At 41.1% G+C, this 18,808-nt stretch overlaps 1 protein-coding gene across 1 annotated transcript in view; it reads left to right on the plus strand.

Moving 5' to 3' along the window:
* The first annotated feature begins 9,034 nt into the window (after positions 1 to 9,034).
* Positions 9,035 to 18,808, plus strand: part of LOC145391405 (neuronal acetylcholine receptor subunit alpha-10-like) — a 71,409-nt gene continuing 61,635 nt past the window's right edge. Inside the window, exon 1 of the mRNA XM_080266013.1 lies at positions 9,035 to 9,259. Coding sequence (XP_080122139.1) covers positions 9,193 to 9,259 — 67 coding nt within the window. The 5' untranslated portion in view covers positions 9,035 to 9,192. The remainder of the gene's footprint in view (positions 9,260 to 18,808) is intronic.

Here is an 18,808-nt window from a genome sequence, read left to right on the forward strand (position 1 = left end):
GAAACTTTTCGCAACCTGAGCGAGGCGCGAACTCCCGTCTACCGGTTGGCAAGCGGAAACGTTACCACTGCACCAGCGAGCGGTGTGTGTGTGTGTGTGTGTGTGTGTGTGTGTGTGTGTGTGTGTGTGTGTGTGTGTGTAAAGCCTCTATCCAACAAAACTCCGAGAAAAAAAATAACCGAACCATCTGTTTCGACGGTGAACCAAAATTTTCCATTTTATTTAGCTAACTTTTTAACTTACTCATAAGCGGGAAAAAATATGGACAAAAAGATAAACTCAGTCCCCCAGATATCAGTTTATAATCAAATCAGAGTGGGATACAGCGTTTTCTGTTCCGGATATTGAGAGAAAAGGACTCCAATGCGGTTGAGTGGGTGGCTTTCCTGAATAGACGGATCCCCCACCACCACCATTCTCTCTCTCTCTCTCTCTCTCTCTCTCTCTCTCTCTCTCTCTCTCTCTCTCTCTCTCTCTCTCGTCGTATATAGAAACGATAGATTGGGAGGATGCTTTCACAACTCGATGTTATCACAATTTGTCGTTTCTACACATATCCCGTTTCGTCATCGTTTCCCATTTCGTCACGATATCACATTTCATCACCATATTCCGTTTCGTCACCAAATCTCGTTTCGTTACCAGTCCAGTTGGTGTTAGAAAACTGGTCTAAAATGTGGTGACGAAAGGGGATCGTGACCAGACGAGCTGTATGCCAGGTTAAATCAGTACCACCACATGAAGGCGTCCCTCTCCATCACCAAACCTAGTAGTAAAATAGAGCTAGAAACCATCCTAATTAATGTTAAGATAACTATACGTATTTGCTTTCCATTCATATTTTTTGAACCCTCAGTCTCGATTCAATTATCTTCTCTAAGAGTCTCGGGGATGAATAATAAAAAATATATATATTTCTAATAAGCTCGCCAGGCTTGAGAGACGCTCGCGGGGCCACCACGGATTTTCCCCCGTAAATTTGTGCCTTCCTCCTCTTCACCGTTAGTGCGATATTGGCCTATTATAGGACTGATGTTTGCTCCAACGTACTTTATGCTCTCGGGGTCCTTTGCGTTAGGGTGATTTTCTATTCCCCACGTCGCTACTGCCGTAAATACTACCTCGCTAATGATGACTATTTCAATTTCCTTCCCTTTGCCATTGTCCCCATGTTTTGTGTGAGTTTTTTCTTTACTATTCTTTCCTAATTTTTTTCAGCCCCATATCATAGAAATTTCGAAGGAGAAGGTTTAGATTTTACATTCAGTTTCTTTCGTTTCTTTACATAGGCATATATATGAAGGATGTTTGCGAATCTCAGCAATAAAATGCACAATTGCTTATTAATTTCAGAAAAGTGTTACGTTAAGAGTGTAATTAACCCTAAATAATGAAACAGTGTTTATTGTAAAGACAGAACAGTTTTAGCCTGACCTGCATCCTCTTTACGCAACAGTGATTAAGGTTTCTGTCGTCATCATAATTAATATTTCAAAAATATTACACCTTTATGCTTAATTTAACGCAAAAAAATACCTTCCATGATTGTAAATACAGAGACATATATCCTGCTAACTTATATACAGTGGGAACAGCCAATTCTGTGTTATCCTATCTGAGCTTTAAGGGGACGAGGGAAGACTAATGTAATCAAGTACATAGAAGGGCAGAGGATTTGGTTATTTGACGGCATTACATGATTGAAAAGCCTCCAGCCACCTCTTGGGCATCAAACGCATGCATTTGATGTAAGCGAAGTACCGCCTGGAATTTATGCATAACACAGAATTCAAGAGACACATTACAAAGATTGGTAGTGTTGTGAATTTAACACTGGGGAATGGCAGGTACTATTGCACTCAGATATATTCGCTGGCCCAGGAAGACGCACGTAAAAATGAGAAAGTACCAGCTAAGCTCAAAAATTACGCGTCTCACTAAAATGGTGAGAGAGAGAGAGAGAGAGAGAGAGAGAGAGAGAGAGAGAGAGAGAGAGAGAGAGAGAGAGACAGAGAGAGAGACAGAGAGAGAGAGAGGTGAAGGGAGGGGGGGGGGATGAAAAATGGTCTCAAGGCGGTAACGTACGAGCGAGAAGCTAGTGACTGCTTTAATATCCTAACTTATGGGGCAGTAATGTGCAGTTGAAGCTAAAAGTGGTTAAGAATCATTTGTAAACTGCCCCACCAATCCCCCTCCCTCCCTCCCTCCCTCCCCCTTCCGTTCGTCTTTCCCTCGGCTCTCTTTCTTTTAATCTTTCTTTCCTACCCCTTGCCCCGTTTCTACCTCCCTCTCTTCTCTCTGTTTGTTCTCCCTCCCCTCTCCCTTACTTACCCCTTTCACCCATCTCCTCTTCTTCCCATATCTCTTTCTCCCTTCCCCTCTCCTTCACTTACCCCCTTTTCCCTGCCCCTCTCCTTCCCTTACCCCTTTCCCCCTCCTCCTTCATTTCTCCACATCCTTTCCCTCCCCTCTTTTCTCTCTTCTCCCCTCCCCCATCTCTTATTTCTCTTTCTCTCCTTCCTCGCTTTCCCCCATTTCCCTCCCCACCTCCAAATCCTCCAACGCCACCCTTTTTCAAGATTTAGGCAGGGTTATATCCGTTGTTTAAAGCGCGCGAGCGAGCGAGAGAGAGAGAGAGAGAGAGAGAGAGAGAGAGAGAGAGAGAGAGAGAGAGAGAGAGAGCAGATTGAAAATAGTTACCGAAAATGATTGGAGATTAGATTGGCAGATTCACACATGTAAGGATGGGCGAGATAGTGGGAATGGGAGGAAAAGAAAGGATTAAAGAAGAGAACGAGAGAAACAGAAAGAAGAGACGGGGATCCGGATTTAAGAGACAGTGAGAGACAAAAAGATGAGACAAGGAGAGACGAAAAGAAGAGACCTTTTTTCATATATTTTTGTTACACAGATTTTTATTACAGAGACTGCACTCTTCCTGTCCATCCCTTACTGATTGCTTCGCTACAAGAGATGTTCCCTAACCTGAATACTGTCTCTCAGCCTCGATAATGTAAAAGAAGAATAAATTACCTAGTGGAAAGGAATTTTAGACATGGACATTTGCATAATGAAACGCGGTGACCGTACACCTAAGAGTATCATGGATGCGAACGGACATCATTTTGCACGACCGAACATAATGAATCGCGGTGACTGGAATCCTTAGAGTTTTATGGCCTTCGTCTTATTTTTCCACTTGCTGGATATATATGAAGCTTGAGGAAATGGTTTTTTATCTCTGATCTCACTGTCTGAATTCATATGAGCTTGGATACATAAGAAGTTTTAAATGCCTGCTGTATCTTATTAACTATGCTTTTAAATACTGAAATAACCTGGAAGTGGCAAGAATTTTAAGAATCCGTCATCTAATAGAAGAGGTTGATGAAGCAACCTTATTACTTTTATTTTATTTATTTTTTTGGGCTATAAGTTAAGCGTGAACTAATTAAACTTTGACACATCTTTGAGAGAGTTTAATAGAGGAACTTTTTAGGTCCGGTGTACTGTGTGAAGAAGTAAAAAATGCCATATATATTTAACACATTATAGGCCTCGAACTGCCAGAAAATAGGCTTAGGGCATTTTCTTTTTCTTTTTTCTTTTGATGTTGATTTTGATTGTTGTGTGATCTGAAAGCTAAATAAACACACACACACACACACACACACACACACACACACACACACACACACACACACACACACACACACACACACACACACACACACACACACACACACATCTTTTATTCCATAGTATTTCTTGCTCCCAAAAGTATTCTGTCTTATTTTTGGCATGATGTCTTTCTCTTGTGTTTACTGTATACATCGTTTTCCTGCCCTTGTATTTTTCGCTACAATTTTCATCCCCTTACACTTCGGCCATCGTTATTCGTGCTTATTTTTCCGCTAAGATATTTACCCTTCTTGCATTTTCGACTGTCATCAAGCCTCTCATACTTCCAACCTGATTTTTCCTATTTTTTCCCTCTAATTAAAATCACATTTCATTATTTCGCTCTGTACTTCGAATATTTTTTTTTTTTCCCTACAGTCCTAATTTGGTTAACGAAATTTTTCCTCCCCCAATTTCGGCTCTCATCTTCCTCCTCGTATTTTCAGTTTTCAGTTTTCCTCTTCTTGTGCTTCGAGTATCATCTTCCCTCTCGTAATTCGACTATAATATTTCCAACCTGCATTTCGCCTATAATTTTTCCCCCGCTCATATCTTCGCAATAATTTCACGGGATATTATTAGCCAAGGATCCTGCCTTTTCTTTTTCTCTCACGCTTTCATTTCAGGCCGCGAAGAAACAGGCTGAGAAAAATGAGAAGATCGGGGGAACGCAATCAGGCTTCGGTGCGGCGTTAATGTGAGATATTGGGATTAGACGCTGACTTCTGCCTTCCGCTTCAAGGGCTGTGGCTGATGTATGAGAGAGAGAGAGAGAGAGAGAGAGAGCCTTGCCGCGAATGGTGATGTATGCAGCAGCAACAACAGCAAAAAAGAAATATTTTTCCTTGCACTATTTTCCTTTCATTTCCTTGTTTCTTTTACCTGCCCGCTGTCACCCGCACTCCCCACTTTCAGGTATTGCTCTCTCTCTTTCTACCTTTCTTCCTGACACACACACACACACACACACACACACACACACACACACACACACACACACACACACACACACACACACACACACACACACACACACACACACACACACACACACACACACACACACACACACACACACACACACACACACACACACACACACAGGAGAGAGAGAGAGAGAGAGAGAGAGAGAGAGAGTACCCTACGCCATGGTACATTTAGAAGCGGATGAGGCCATACAAAAATCCCAAGAGCCGTGAGAAGCGAAAAGAAATTGTAGAACAGACCCAGCCTTTTATGGAATGATATAGAAAGGAGAAAAGAAGAAATGAGCCAGAAAGAGAGATAATCTTAACAAAAATTCGTGTTGTTTCTTAAGCGTTTTAGATATGATTTAAGAATGAGGAAGAGGAATGAAAATAAGGAGAATATAAAATGGGAGTAAAGGATTGTAGTGTTTGTCTGATTTAGGTGGGAAATAAAGAGGTAGAAAAGAAAAATGCCTTGATAAGAAAGAGAGTAAAAAGGGGAAAGAAAACAGCACAGAAAAAAAAAATTTCAGCTCTTTCAACAATTACTTAGAAGAAAAAAAGCGGAAATTGAAAGCGAGAAAAGTAGAGAGAAGCCATATTGTCCTTTCAGGTGTAATCACGGGAAATATAGAAAAGAAAAAGAAAAAGAAAATATGCTGAGGTACTAAAATATATAGCTGATATTGGTGGGACTGGAACTGCGACTCCTGAAATGTGTGGCGCAACAGTCGAAGCTAAAAGAACAGTTAAAAGTTAATACTGGATCTCGTCTGTGGAAGTGAACTCTGACACTGATACGGTACTCTAGAGAACAACTTTGGTACTTTAGATATACAGACTGACTACTCATTGTTTTCTCTACCTCACTCAGTCTCAGACCCTTTTCCTCCCTCCCTTCCTCCCTCTCTGTCCATTTTGCACCATCTGTCCCCTCATTCCGCACTCTTCCATCTCACCCATACTCACTCTCATATCCCTTTTTTCTCTTTCACACTATCTGTTTGATATAAGATGAAATCAAAGGTCCTTCGTCTCTCTCTTTTTTTTTTTTTCTTCGTCTTGAATCACCTCTGTCTCTTTCTTTGCATTGGTGTTTCACTCTTAGTACTGTCGCTGTCACAAGCGAAACACTTCTGAACTCACTGTTTGCATGCCGTTTTGTCCGCACATCAACATACTCTCTCTCTCTCTCTCTCTCTCTCTCTCTCTCTCTCTCTCTCTCTCTCTCTCGCGCGCGCACACACACACACACACACACACACACACACACACACACACACACACACACACACACACACACACACACACACACACACACACACACACACACACACACACACACAACATTTTTTTAACTCTTTCCGAAATTAACAGTATACAGAACCGCTCATCTCTGGCAGCCATCATCCTTCTCTCCTCTCTCTCGTGCATTGCCTAAAGCTTGTAGCGTTTCAGAATCACTGTGTACGAGTAATTTTAAATGAACTGACCTTGATATTGCTCTCAGTTGTTTGATATTCTTTAGTAGGGACGGTATTTTTAAGGATTCCTACCTCCGGGGTCTTGTCGTCACATAAAAAAATAAAAACTGTCCTGTGTATCTTAATAGCATTCTTTCTTTCACCTCAGTCATCTCCCTAACGCCTCCATTCATCCCACTCACCCTTTCTCAGTGTTTCCTGGTTTCTTTTATTCTTTTTTGTGCGTAGGATAAAGAATATGTACCATCTTTCGTTTTCGCGTTTTGTTTCACTGTGACTTTTTTCCACCGCCTACTGTTCGTCCCACACAGCCATTCTTAATCTCCCTTGATTCCCCCCCCCCTTTTTTTCTTTTTTGCATATAGCACAGGTAAATACTGTTCCATATATCTTATTTACACTCTTTTTCTTTCATACTAACTCTCTCTCTAACGCCTCCAGCCATCTCACGCACGCTCTGTCTCTCCAACTTGCTGCCTCGCTCTTCCATCCATCCCGCTCACACTCACCCGCTTTCACTATCTCTCTTTCACACTTCCTCGACTTTGGCCAGGAAACTTGCTTCATCCATCACGGTGAGGCTTCCATCGTTACGTCCAGCGCTTTGATGCAGGGGACGCCAGTGGAGGGATAGGTGTTGCTTGGTATTATTTTCGTAGGTGTAGGTGCTCATGGAGAGGAATGTCTTTCCTTGGTGGCACCAATTATGACCAGGCGGATCCGCTTCCTGATTTTATAAAGGTCCCTCGATTCCCTCCCTTTCCCCCCAAACCAAAGTTGGTGGACTGCAGGAGGAGAGCAGCTTCAGCCAGCAGTCCACTGGGTTCACATTCTAGCTTTATGCATATACTTGCATACATGCGTTTACTCACACACACACACACACACACACACACACACACACGCAGGTAGTACATATAAATCCGACATGCTCGTAAGTCTTTATGAATTGTTCTTTCAAAGGAAGTCAAGCAAATCAGGTAAGTACAAGGTTTATTTATTTGGAGAAGAACAGATCCATTGCGTTTGAAGGATATAGGTCATAGGTAAGGAAAATTTGATGAGAAGAAAGCCTTTGATTTGACTATATATCCTTGAATTGGGATTACTTGATAATTTTGAGAGACGTAAGGGGGGGGGGAAGTCAAGTAACTGAGTAACTGAAAGGCAGAAACATCAGAAAATGTGTTGTATTTGATTAGTCCAGATATCACCACAAAATTTGGTCTCGGCACTAATTACAGGTTCATAGGTCAGAGGTCGAGGTCCAAAAGGTCACAGGGAGAGGGAAGTGGACACAGTATTGGCTGATCCGTCTGTCTATGTATCTATCTATCTACATATATCTGTATTCATCTTTGTCATCAGGCCTCTCTTTCGCCAAGTCACACCTATTTTTTTTTTTAATATACCTCGCTACCCCATCCCTCCAACTCATCCTTGGTCTTCCACTCCCCTTCCCTCCCTTCACATCAGTCACACACTCTCCTAGTCAGTCTCTCATTCTCCATTCTCACCACATGATCGTTTCCTGGATGAATAACACAGGGCTGAGCTGGGAGATGTTCAAGACACGTGAGATGATGAGGTGGGGGGGTGTGATGCGCTTGTTTAACCCTCACACGCTCGAAACAACTCTTGTGTTTTATTCCACATGTTATCAGAAGATTTTTATGCAGCTGAGAGAAATATGGTAACCTGAGAGAGTTAAAACTGTCACTAACCCTGTCATTTTCGGGCCAAATCTAGTATTGTGTTTTAGATAAAGCAAGACAATTGCTGAGAGTGATTCATGAGTCTGAGAACGTTAAACCTTAAGTTGGAGAGGCTCTTCCTACACCAAAGTTTTTATCGGATGTACTGTTGTATTTCTACTACTTATAAACTAATTAAGATTTTTTTCCCCTTTTTCAGATCTGGAGCAGTGTGGCAGCAGTGAGGAAATGGATCACAGAAACTCATATTTACAAAAGTAAAAGAAAGAAATTTGTACGTTTGCGCACTCACTGGCTATTGTGTCTTGCAAAAAACTGTGCAGGAAATAATAGTCTCTCCTGTTACCAAGAACTGTGTAGTGAGATAGTGTGGGAGTGTTACTTGATACGTCAAATATGTAGCTCATCTCTAAGTAGCCACATCGTGAGATCTACCTCGTGTGAGCTGCTGAGAGTGAGGTTGACAGGTGTGAGACAGGGGTAATGAAGGGCGTCAGGAAAGACTAAACAAGAGAGAGAGGGGTAGGAAAGGGACTGAGATAGAAGAGAGTAAGAAAGGAGAGTGACTGTAAATGAAATAGTAAAGGGATGGTGAGAGAAAAATAGAGTCAGATAGACGGAGGGAGGTGTGATTGAAACGAAGAAATAGCTGACAGAAAGACAAAAACTAAAAAGACTGAGAGGAAAAAACAAGCACAGAAAACAAAGGAAAAATATTTGAAGAAAAGGGCGTAAGAAAAAATAAACACAGGTGGAACACTCAAGGACGATAGTGAAAAGGAAGTAATAAAAATACAGGAAAAGAAGTATGTGAAGAAAAAAGGCAGATGAAGAAGGGGACAAGTGAACCAAGTGTGAAAATGAAGGAAAAGGAATATAAGATAGCTGGGAAAAAATGGACGGTGGTAAATGAGTGAAAAAGAGAGACGATAAAAATAACAGAAAGAAGGAAGGAAATTAGAAGGAAACAAGGAAACCAGATACAAAACAAGACATAGGGTAGTAAGAAAAACTGCAAAAAGAACCGAGAATTTAAGAAGAACTGAAGATAGGGAAGGAGAAAGAAACAAGAAAAAACTGAAAGCAGAGAAAACGTCAAAGTAAAAGAACAAAAAAGAACAGAACAGTGGGTCAGAAAAGAGAGAAACAAAGTGAACCAAAGCAGATAAAGTGAGAGTGTAAAGAAGACTAAAGTGAGCGAGAGAGGAGAAAGAAAAAAAGAAGTAGAGATAAAATGAGGCCGAGAAAAGAGAAAATGAGATGGCAGTGAACCAGAGACGAAAGAAAGAAAAATCGAGGAAAAAGTGAGACAGTGAGCTAAAGTGAGAAAGTGAGTGAGAGACCATGACACGTGTGAGCAGACTGCGATGGGTCAGCTTCCTGCTCTACGCCATCACACTCACCGTCAAAGGTATGTACAATGTATTTTTATAACTTTTCATGTATTATTTCGTTTACAATTTACCGTACTTCATTTTTTTTTTCATTAACTATATTTCTGATTAGCTACCTGATTTATTGTGTATTTTATTATTCGTGTAAATTCGTGTATTTTATCTTCGATATCGTTTGTTCATTGCTGTGTTTGACCCATTTATTTTTTCTGTTTTTCCTGACGCCAAATGGGTATGTGATTTATTTCATTTATGCTTTGTTTAATTTCCCTTTAATCTCATAATTTCTCTGATTCGGGTGGTTCCTCGCCTCAAGTGATTTTTTTTTTCTTTATTTTTTAATCTTTACCAATATTGTTTATCATTTTCATTATTCCAGTACATGCTGCTCCTCCCTTCCCTCCCACCCCATCGTATTTTTCACTTTTAATTACCATACCCCTTTATCATCATTTATTTATTCAGCCAGCTCTCGTCCCCCTCCCATTGTCATATTTATGGCCTCTTTATCATTATTATTTACTGCATTGCTTTTTGCAGTCTAATCTACTCCCCACAACCTTTCTGTTTATATTTCGTTTCATTATTACCGTTATCATTATCATTTATCATTTAATATTTCAGTTGACATCTGCCCTTCTTAAATGAACTCTTTATTGGCAACCATTGTGACTCCTAGAACATTTATTATTATCATTATTATTATTACTAATATTATTATTCCAAACAGTGTATCAGCAACGTTTAATTTTTGCCCAATTTTATTATTATTATTATTATTATTATTATTGGAACATTGTTTTTGTGTTTTTCTCCTATTTCATCTTTATTTATTAGCAAAGGTTCCTGTATTCCGTGTTTGATTACTTTCACTTTCAGTACACTACCGAATGTATGTGTGTGTGTGTGTGTGTGTGTGTGTTTGCGGGGGGGGGGGTGTAAAAGTGTGGTGAACCGTATGAGAGTAATTTGACGCTCTGATCATCTAACATTCCATGAAAATAGCCGTATTTTTGCCCATACCAATAATGTGAGGCAACTCTCAATACACTTAAACAGAGCAAGTTACATGAATCCCGTAATCCACTTTATATCTGCCCATGAGTAACGGTGATATCCGGTTTTTAAATCCGCTACACTCTTTCACTTGATATTGGCGTAAAATTGCCATCTCACTATCTGCAATACTGTGGTGTAGCAATAGATTTTCATTGGAATTTGATGCTAGTCATGAAGAAGTGCTATTGGAAAATTTGCAGAAGATTATTATTGACTTTTTCTGTCACTAAGCTACGTGAAATACGCTGCAAAAGGACGTAAATCCGGGCCAAGTTGGTGTGAAATGAATGCACCCATGCACCATACAGTAGAGGAGAGAGAGAGAGAGAGAGAGAGAGAGAGAGATACGCCCTCAACCTTCCGTTTCATCTCTGTACAATGGCAAAGGTTAGGCAGACAGGTCCTCAGTGTAATTAAGATTCCTCAGGCGTCCCCGTAGGCTCATCAGGGCAGCTCACATATGGAGGGGGAGACAGAATTCGTGTTCCTTCCCTTAGGTGCCAAAAACTGTGCCTGGGGGATGTGAATTATAGATGGAGGGAAAATATTAGATGGTGGAATTGTTGAAGGAATGTAAATAGCCTGCGAGCGATGGTTCTCTCTCTCTCTCTCTCTCTCTCTCTCTCTCTCTCTCTCTCTCTCTCTCTCTCTCTCTCTCTCACACACACACACACACACACACACACACACACACACACACACACACACACACACACACACACACACACACACACACACACACACACACACACACACACACACACACACACACACACACACACACACACACAAATATCGTCTTAACCCAATTTTTTATGTTTTCTTCACCAGTCTTCCCATTTTATCTTCTTATTGTCCCTTCTCCTACCCTTATCTCCCCCTCTCTCCTAGTGCAATTACTCATCCACTATTCCTCTTTCCTGTTTGCCCGTGCCTGGAGAACATATAGAGAGATGTAAAGTATTAGGACTCGTGTTGGGATGGTACAAGTGTTGAAGTATATGTCAGCACGACCCTCCCACCTAGCAGAGAGAAGGGGAGCAAGTAGACAGACAGATGGATCGATAGATAGATAGGTTGATAGACAGGTATGTAGGTAGACAGGTAGATGGATGATAGACCAGTTGCGTAGGTAAATAGATAAATGGAGTTTTTTGTATGAGAGAGAGGAGGGGGAGAGAGAATTTTTAGTACAGTGTGATTAACCAGAATAAACATACATGATAACAAATTCTCTCACAAAGCTACTACATAACCATTCCCCACACTGTTTATTTATTCTCTCCGTACTGCAAAAATTAGCCTGCATCCCTTCTCCCCAGTTTGTGAGACGCATTCATTACCTGTGCTTAATTGGATCTGAGAGTAATTATGGGTTGACGAGATTGAAGGGCTGAGTGAGAGAGTCATTAGTTGCTCGATGGAGTGACTTCTTTGCTAATTATGTCACTCTTACTGTGTCTCCATTTTTTTGCTAATTATACATTTGTTTCTACTAATTGAACGTCTCTTGTTAATTCAGTATCTGTTTTTGCAATCATATGCACGGATTGTCCTTTTTATTTAATTAATGTAACATCTATTTTTGTAACGTTTTATGGTTTTGTTCTCTAAATATTTCTGATGTTCAACTATAATTGTTCTTCTTGGACGAATTCACGGAGATTGGGGGAGATGCATTGAATTGAAGGGCTTAATTGCACGGTATATTGCATCGACCCCATCACCACAATACATCACCGAAATCAGAACAGAAATATATATGCCAGTAGCAAAAAGAAAATGCAGATTACGTCGTCTGGTGAAAGGGGTTAACATTTGATATGCAGAAACTGGTAAGGCAGTCCTGAATGTGACAGACCTAGCTTGTATGCAATATGGATGGTGGGTATTAGCGCCGAATTGGTGACAAAGGGATATATGCGATATGTAGGAGAGCTGATGGATCTTAGGGAAGAACAGCACACACACACACACACACACACACACACACACACACACACACACACACACACACACACACACACACGGAATGAAAGTGTGGTTCAATGTCCTGATCAGCAAAAGTGATGTTTGGCGAGCCCTGATATAATTACGCGACCATTCAGTAGGAAAATGTCATCAGCAATCGAATTAGATAACGTTGTAACACCGCTGCCAGAGAGAGAGAGAGAGAATCTAACTTTTTACCTTTCGGTGAGCATTTATGAGTTACTTGTAATTATCTGTCATAAGTTGGAATAAAATGCAAAGTTTGTATTCCTGTGCTGCAATGACAAAAACACAGTTCTCATAATCTCTCCTCCATTAACCTGCTCATAATCGGGAGAACTCTATTAGGTATTTTATTTTAGCAGACATCAGTGCATGTGATTAAACTGACAGTGAAATATCGTAACCTGAAAGTGTTAATATCTACGGTAGTGTGATATAAGAAACACAGCATTCTTAAATTCACCTTCATTCACCCATTCATGGTTGGGAAAACTCTAGTCTTTTATTCCAGCAAACACCAGGAGGTATATTAAACTGAGAGTCAGTCATCGGAGTCTGAGCGTGTTAATATCAACGCCAGTGTAATGTAAGAAACACGGCTTTTATAATCTCACCAGAATTAATACCCACGGAAGTGTCACATCAGATATATGGCCATGTTATTGCCACCGTAAATGCGACAGTGTAATATATGAACAAAGACTCTCGTAGGCAATGTAATATGCGAATATGGGCTTCCATTGACTCACTTGCATTAATTCCTTTTACAGTGTAAGAATATTGAGCTTCATATTACTCAGTTAATGTCTCTAATAATCTAAAATAGGAATCATGTCCATCAGTGTCTTCTCTGAATTAATGCTTACAATAGTGTAGTCATCTAACCAACATTCATAATCAGAAAAAGTAATGTGCAGAAACAAGGCCCTCATTATCTCCCCCGCATTATTATTTGCGGCACTCAAAACACGCACATATTTACCGCTGTTCATATCCGAAAACACACACACACACACACACACACACTAGAGAGAGAAGGGGGGGAGCCTTCATAGCCTGCCCTGCGTTAATACCCGCGACACACAAATACCCACACACTTGCCGCTGTTCACATTCTCCCACCATAATAAACACTTCCCGGTAAAGGCACTTGCGAGGCCAAACTAAAACCCACAGAGCTCCGTGGCAATACCGTAAACCAGGCCCTTTGCTGTCCGAGTTACGATAAGTGGTTGGCATTAACGAAAAAATAAGTGTATTGTCGTTTTTCAGTTGCAATGCAGTTTCGATAAGTGATGTGCAGAACGTTTATGTGCTTGGGATGTGAGAGAGAGAGAGAGAGAGAGAGAGAGAGAGAGAGAGAGAGAGAGACTCAACTTAAATTTTGGCTTCCTTGCTCGACTACCTAAAACTCTCCACTCAGCCAGCCATGAGATCGTTCTTGGAGCCCAGTTGACCGTGGGATCGCCGGACATAAACTCTTCTTATCTCTACATTAGATCACAGGGAAGCCGTCATAGAATCATCATCGTCATCGTCAGCAGATTGATTGTTAGGAGTTTGTGTATACTTTGTTAGGAGTTTATGTTTACTGGGTATTGCAGTAGTACTTCCTGATCCTCGTTTCTGAAATAGAGACATCTGATGGTAGCGCGAATATAGATAAATACATAGATGGATAGATAGAGAAATATTGTTCACTTTCTCAGTAAGAACGTTGACCGTTATTACGAGAGATTTCCCAAAGCTAAATGAAATCGTCCCACACTTTAAAAAAAAAAAAAAAAAAAAAAAAAGGTAAGGGGGGATGATGGAAATTGTTTCGAACCCATGCTATTACGATCAAATCCTCCTAAGTAGAATAAAATCCTTTGGCATTATCAGGAATAAAGGACGTGAAAGGTTTTGGTATTAAAAGTGGATAATGTAGAAGTCTGTGGGGAGCCGAGAGGAAATAACTGTGGTTATAATCTGTTCACCTGTAATTTGATCAAAAATGGCTATCTTTCCATTATGATTGCTGAGTACTAGAATATGGTGCTAGTCACGAAGAGGTGCTGCGGAAAAGATGTACAGCCATATTCCATTTTTTCCTTTAAGCAATGGGAAATAGGCTACTAAAGGACGCAAATGTCTGCCAAGTTAGGGAGGACGAATTAAGCTGAGCACCGCGACATTCGGTTGAGTGCGCAGCCATGCTCATCCAGTCCTAAAACGAAGTGTACTGCCTGGATCGTAGCTTTATGACTAACTGCCGCTACCTCAGACCCAGAGTACCGTGCAGCGGCCTGGATTTCATGTCTCGGAAATTTGAGTCGGAAGTCTGAGTTTTATTTTTCCTTTTTCCGGCGTTGAGACTGAAATTCTTTTAGAAACTTGGGTCACTATTTATTATTAACATTGAACATGAAATTGTATGATTTTTAGACTGAATTTTTAGTCAAATTTGTTTTTATGTTTACAATAAAACTTTAATTTGAGACTGATTTTGCAGTAATTCTCTACTTCGAGAGTGGAGTCGAACGAATAACCTCTTGGTTGCTGGCTTAATATGCTTCCGATTACTCTTCTGCCATCTTCACGACAGCCTGCACCAGGCTTATGGCGTTGTGTGTGTGTGTGTGTGTGTGTGTGTGTGTGTGTGTGTGTGTGTGTGTGTGTGTGTGTGTGTGTGTGTGTGTGTGTGTGCGCGCGCGCGCGCGGCCTGGAGGGAGGTGGAGGGGTCCTGTCACACAACTCCCACCACAATAGCAGCTGTGCAAAATTTCACACGTAGTAGGAAGGCGCTTCTGGGCATAATAGAGGCTGATATTGCGTTCCTGGAGGCTTATATGACGCCGCTTTTTGGAGGGGAAAGCCCAGTGATAATATTATGAAAATTTGCCGCTGTGGTATTGATTTGATGGCTGCGAGTGGAGGTGGGGGAAGTTGGAGGAGTGTGTGTGTGTTTGGGAGGAAAGTGGATGTTTTTGGGAAGGGGGACAGGAATCGTGTGTTCGGGGTGGTAGGAGAAATGTGTTTTTGGAGGGGGGAATTGTGGGTGAAAGGGAGAAGGAAGTTGTGCATGTGCGTGTCTGTCTTTCTGTCTGTGTGTGAGAGTGTGTTTGAAAACGTCGTTTGAAGGTAGCAAAAAAAAAAAAAAATCTTCAACAAGAGGTTAAAGGTACGAATTCACAGTCCCATGTCTTGAACACCACTTATTTAAGGCCTAATGAATCCTTTCAGTACCATGCACAGTTAAGGAATGTTCCCTCTGGTTAACTGCATGCGATTTTCTTAGGTTGAGGAAATCCCCGACATTGGAAGAGTTAACCACTTCACCCTGATCACCTGTGTTCTTCTTCACTCTTGCAGCCTTCAGACGGTGGTGTTCAAGTCAGGAGAAAATTTGTAAACTGGAAGTGTTAGATATAGCCGTCATTAAACCATTCTTTACCAAGGTGCTCTCTTAAACCGAAGAAAACGTCTGCTAGGAAAAACAACAACGTAAAAAGGACGTTGTGTGATTAATACAGGTTAATTTATTTTATAAATAATGAGGTAATTAACGCATTAATATAACATCATAGGCTTTTCTCTCTTAAGTTCCCTTAGGTCGACGTACTATACTTCTCGCTATTACAACCTAATTAACTTTAACCCTCGTCAGTACATACCAACTCCAGCATTTAAACATATTCAAGATTTTCTCCCCTGCAGTGGAAGCTTTCAACTGGGAGGCTTCTGACACAAGAGAGCCCCTTTTAACGAGCATAAAAACATTCCTTGTCTCCAGGTCGTACTTCGGGAATCCAGTTCCCTTAAAACTTAGTTTTTTGTACTCTCTTCAAGTATGTCTTTTTTTCCGTCTCAGGACATAGACTTCTTAGTCCGTTCCCTGAGACCTAGCTGTCCTACATACCACACACCACATGTCATCGCGGACGCGCTGATACCCACAGTCCATAGCGATTACATGTTCGGACTGTCACAATCTGGTCTGGTGTTATGGTATCACTGGGGATGTTGACATTCTGCTTAGTCTTGTTGAAGATCGGTAAAGTTTGTTTGAACTAGATTAAAATCATTAGACTGTTGTAATGCTATGCTACAAGAAACGGAATTTAAATAACGCATTGAAGTCACTACATAATTCTGTTTACACTTTATTTTTTGTCATCTAAATGTTGAAAACTGTATATGTCTAAGTAATTTATTTATACGTACACATATAAGTGTTTATTTATACAAAGGCCAGGCAGCATTAGGAAATGAATCTTGAAGTAGATGAAGAGAGTTATGAAAACTTAGTAGCTGGATGTCTTTAGAGTTACAGTTAATTAGGTGGACATAGGATAAGTGGTAATAGGGAGGGAGTGGCGAGGGTGTGAGTGGTAAGGGGGGGGGTGTCTGCCCATTCACGCCTCGCCCTCCAATTAGTGAGGAGAGTCCCGGCATTCACTCCTCCTTACACTGGCCAGGGAGTCGCCCAGCTCCCCATCGTCATTATAGTTCTTTTTGCTTTACAGTACCTTGGCCCAGATTTGTGTCACTATGTAGTTTATTTCATGTGGTTCAGTAGCAGAAAAAGACACTGCTACGGCTCTACATCCTTTTCATTGCATCTGATTATAAGCAGATTTGTTGGAAGGGTTGAAGGGTAGCCAGGGATGAAAATAATGTACTATTTTTAGAACAACAGGATAAAGCTTGAAATATCAAGGCAAGGTTAGCTTTAACCTATCATCTTCATCATCATCATCATCGTCGTCGTCGTCGTTGTCGTCGTCGTCGTCGTCATCGTCGTCGTCGTTGTTGTCATCATCTTCGCTGTCCTTATTATCAGCATCAGCATCATCGTCCTTATCATCACCATCATCGCCATCGTTTTTGTACCTCTACTTCTACGAAAATAAAACAATCATTAGAGCGGTCTGCAGCACTGAGGCACGTACCTTTTCACTCATCAACAGCATTTCGAAATTCTCTGCTTCACCTCACGGAATTTCGAAACGGCTCTCTATTTTAATGAGCATTTCTTTCATCGTTTGGGCATAATTGCGTAAAAGAGATTACTAAAAAGTTAAGATGCTAGAGAGAGAGAGAGAGAGAGAGAGAGAGTGTGTGTGTGTGTGTGTGTGTGTGTGTGTGTGTGTGTGTGTGTGTGTGTGTGTGTGTGTTGACGTACAAACAGCCATTAGGAGGAGGAGGCCTTATGTTGACGGGGTTGGTATTTAGGCCTGGCGAGAGTGTGAGTGGAGACGAGGAGGGAAAAAAAAAAAAAAAAGGACAGTGAAGGAAGAGTGACAGAATGAGAGAAAGAGAGAGAGAGGGGGGAGAGTGAGAAAGACGGCCGGAAAGGAGTGCGAGAAAGGTTGAAAAAACTGATTAAGTAAGAGGGGAGGACATGTGGGTGGTAAGATTTTAAGTTAGAGAGAGAGACAGACAGACAGACAGACAGACAGACAGACAGACAGACAGACGGAGAGAGAGTGAGAGAGCTAATTAAGGTTATGCAAAGGGAGATGGAAGAAAATGTGAAAAATTAGAGCGAGAGAAGCAAATACGGGAATATCCCTCTTGTCAACGTTTCCCTGGGGACAGATCTGAGAGAGAGAGAGAGAGAGAGAGAGAGAGGGTAAAAAAGAAAATCCTGTCAAGTTCCTCCTCCTATGTTTTCTTTTTCCCTCTTCCTCTCACCAGTATCAATTTCCTTTCTCTGTTCTCCTTTACCAATCGTATCTTTGTTTGAGCTGTCTCCGTCTGTATATTTTTCATTTCTTTGTTTCCAGTCTCTCCTAGCTATCTGTCTATATATCTGTCTGTCTGTCTGTCTATCAGTCTGTCTACCAGTCTACTTTAACTCCTTATTTTTTCTATTCTCTGTCCCTCTCTTGCATTCGTATGTTTACATTCTTTCTGACCTAGAAATTTTTTTCTGTCTGTGTTCACCATCCTCGTCTCTTTCGTATGCTTGTGTGCTCTCTTTGTCCTCGCCCCTCACGTTTGTATGTATGTCTCCCCCCCCCCTCACTGTCCCTCTCTCTCCCTCAGTATTTCATCCGTGTTCCCACCCAGCTATCTTTATCCAGTATAGAATTACATTTAGTGCTGAAGAGTTTAATGAAGGCAACGTCTAATCCTTCCAGTTCAAGAATTCTGTCTATAGCTAAATAAAATACAGTAAAGTCTGGAGATAGCAAGAATAAATATAAAAAAGACGTCACTGGATTGATGGTGTTCAGTCTCACTCTCCATATCCCTTTCCTCCTCATTCCCTCTCCTTTCTCTTCATCTCCAGTGTTTTTCATTTCCCTCATTTCCCCTCTAGTTGGCTGATCCCGTTCTTTCCACGTCATTCATCACTACCCTGTGTGTGTGTGTGTGTGTGTGTGTGTGTGTGTGTGTGTGTGTGTGTGTGTGTGTGTGTGTGTGTTTTCCTACCTCCAGACGGTTTTATTTAGCTTAGGGAAAACATTTTATTAATAGTGAGAAGGGTTTAATTATATATTGTTCATTCCTCCAGACGCTTT

The sequence above is a fragment of the Coenobita brevimanus genome, chromosome 18 (assembly GCF_032717465.1).
Source record: "Coenobita brevimanus isolate Jiangsu-jjx chromosome 18, ASM3271746v2, whole genome shotgun sequence".
NCBI classification, from domain to species: Eukaryota; Metazoa; Arthropoda; class Malacostraca; order Decapoda; family Coenobitidae; genus Coenobita; species Coenobita brevimanus.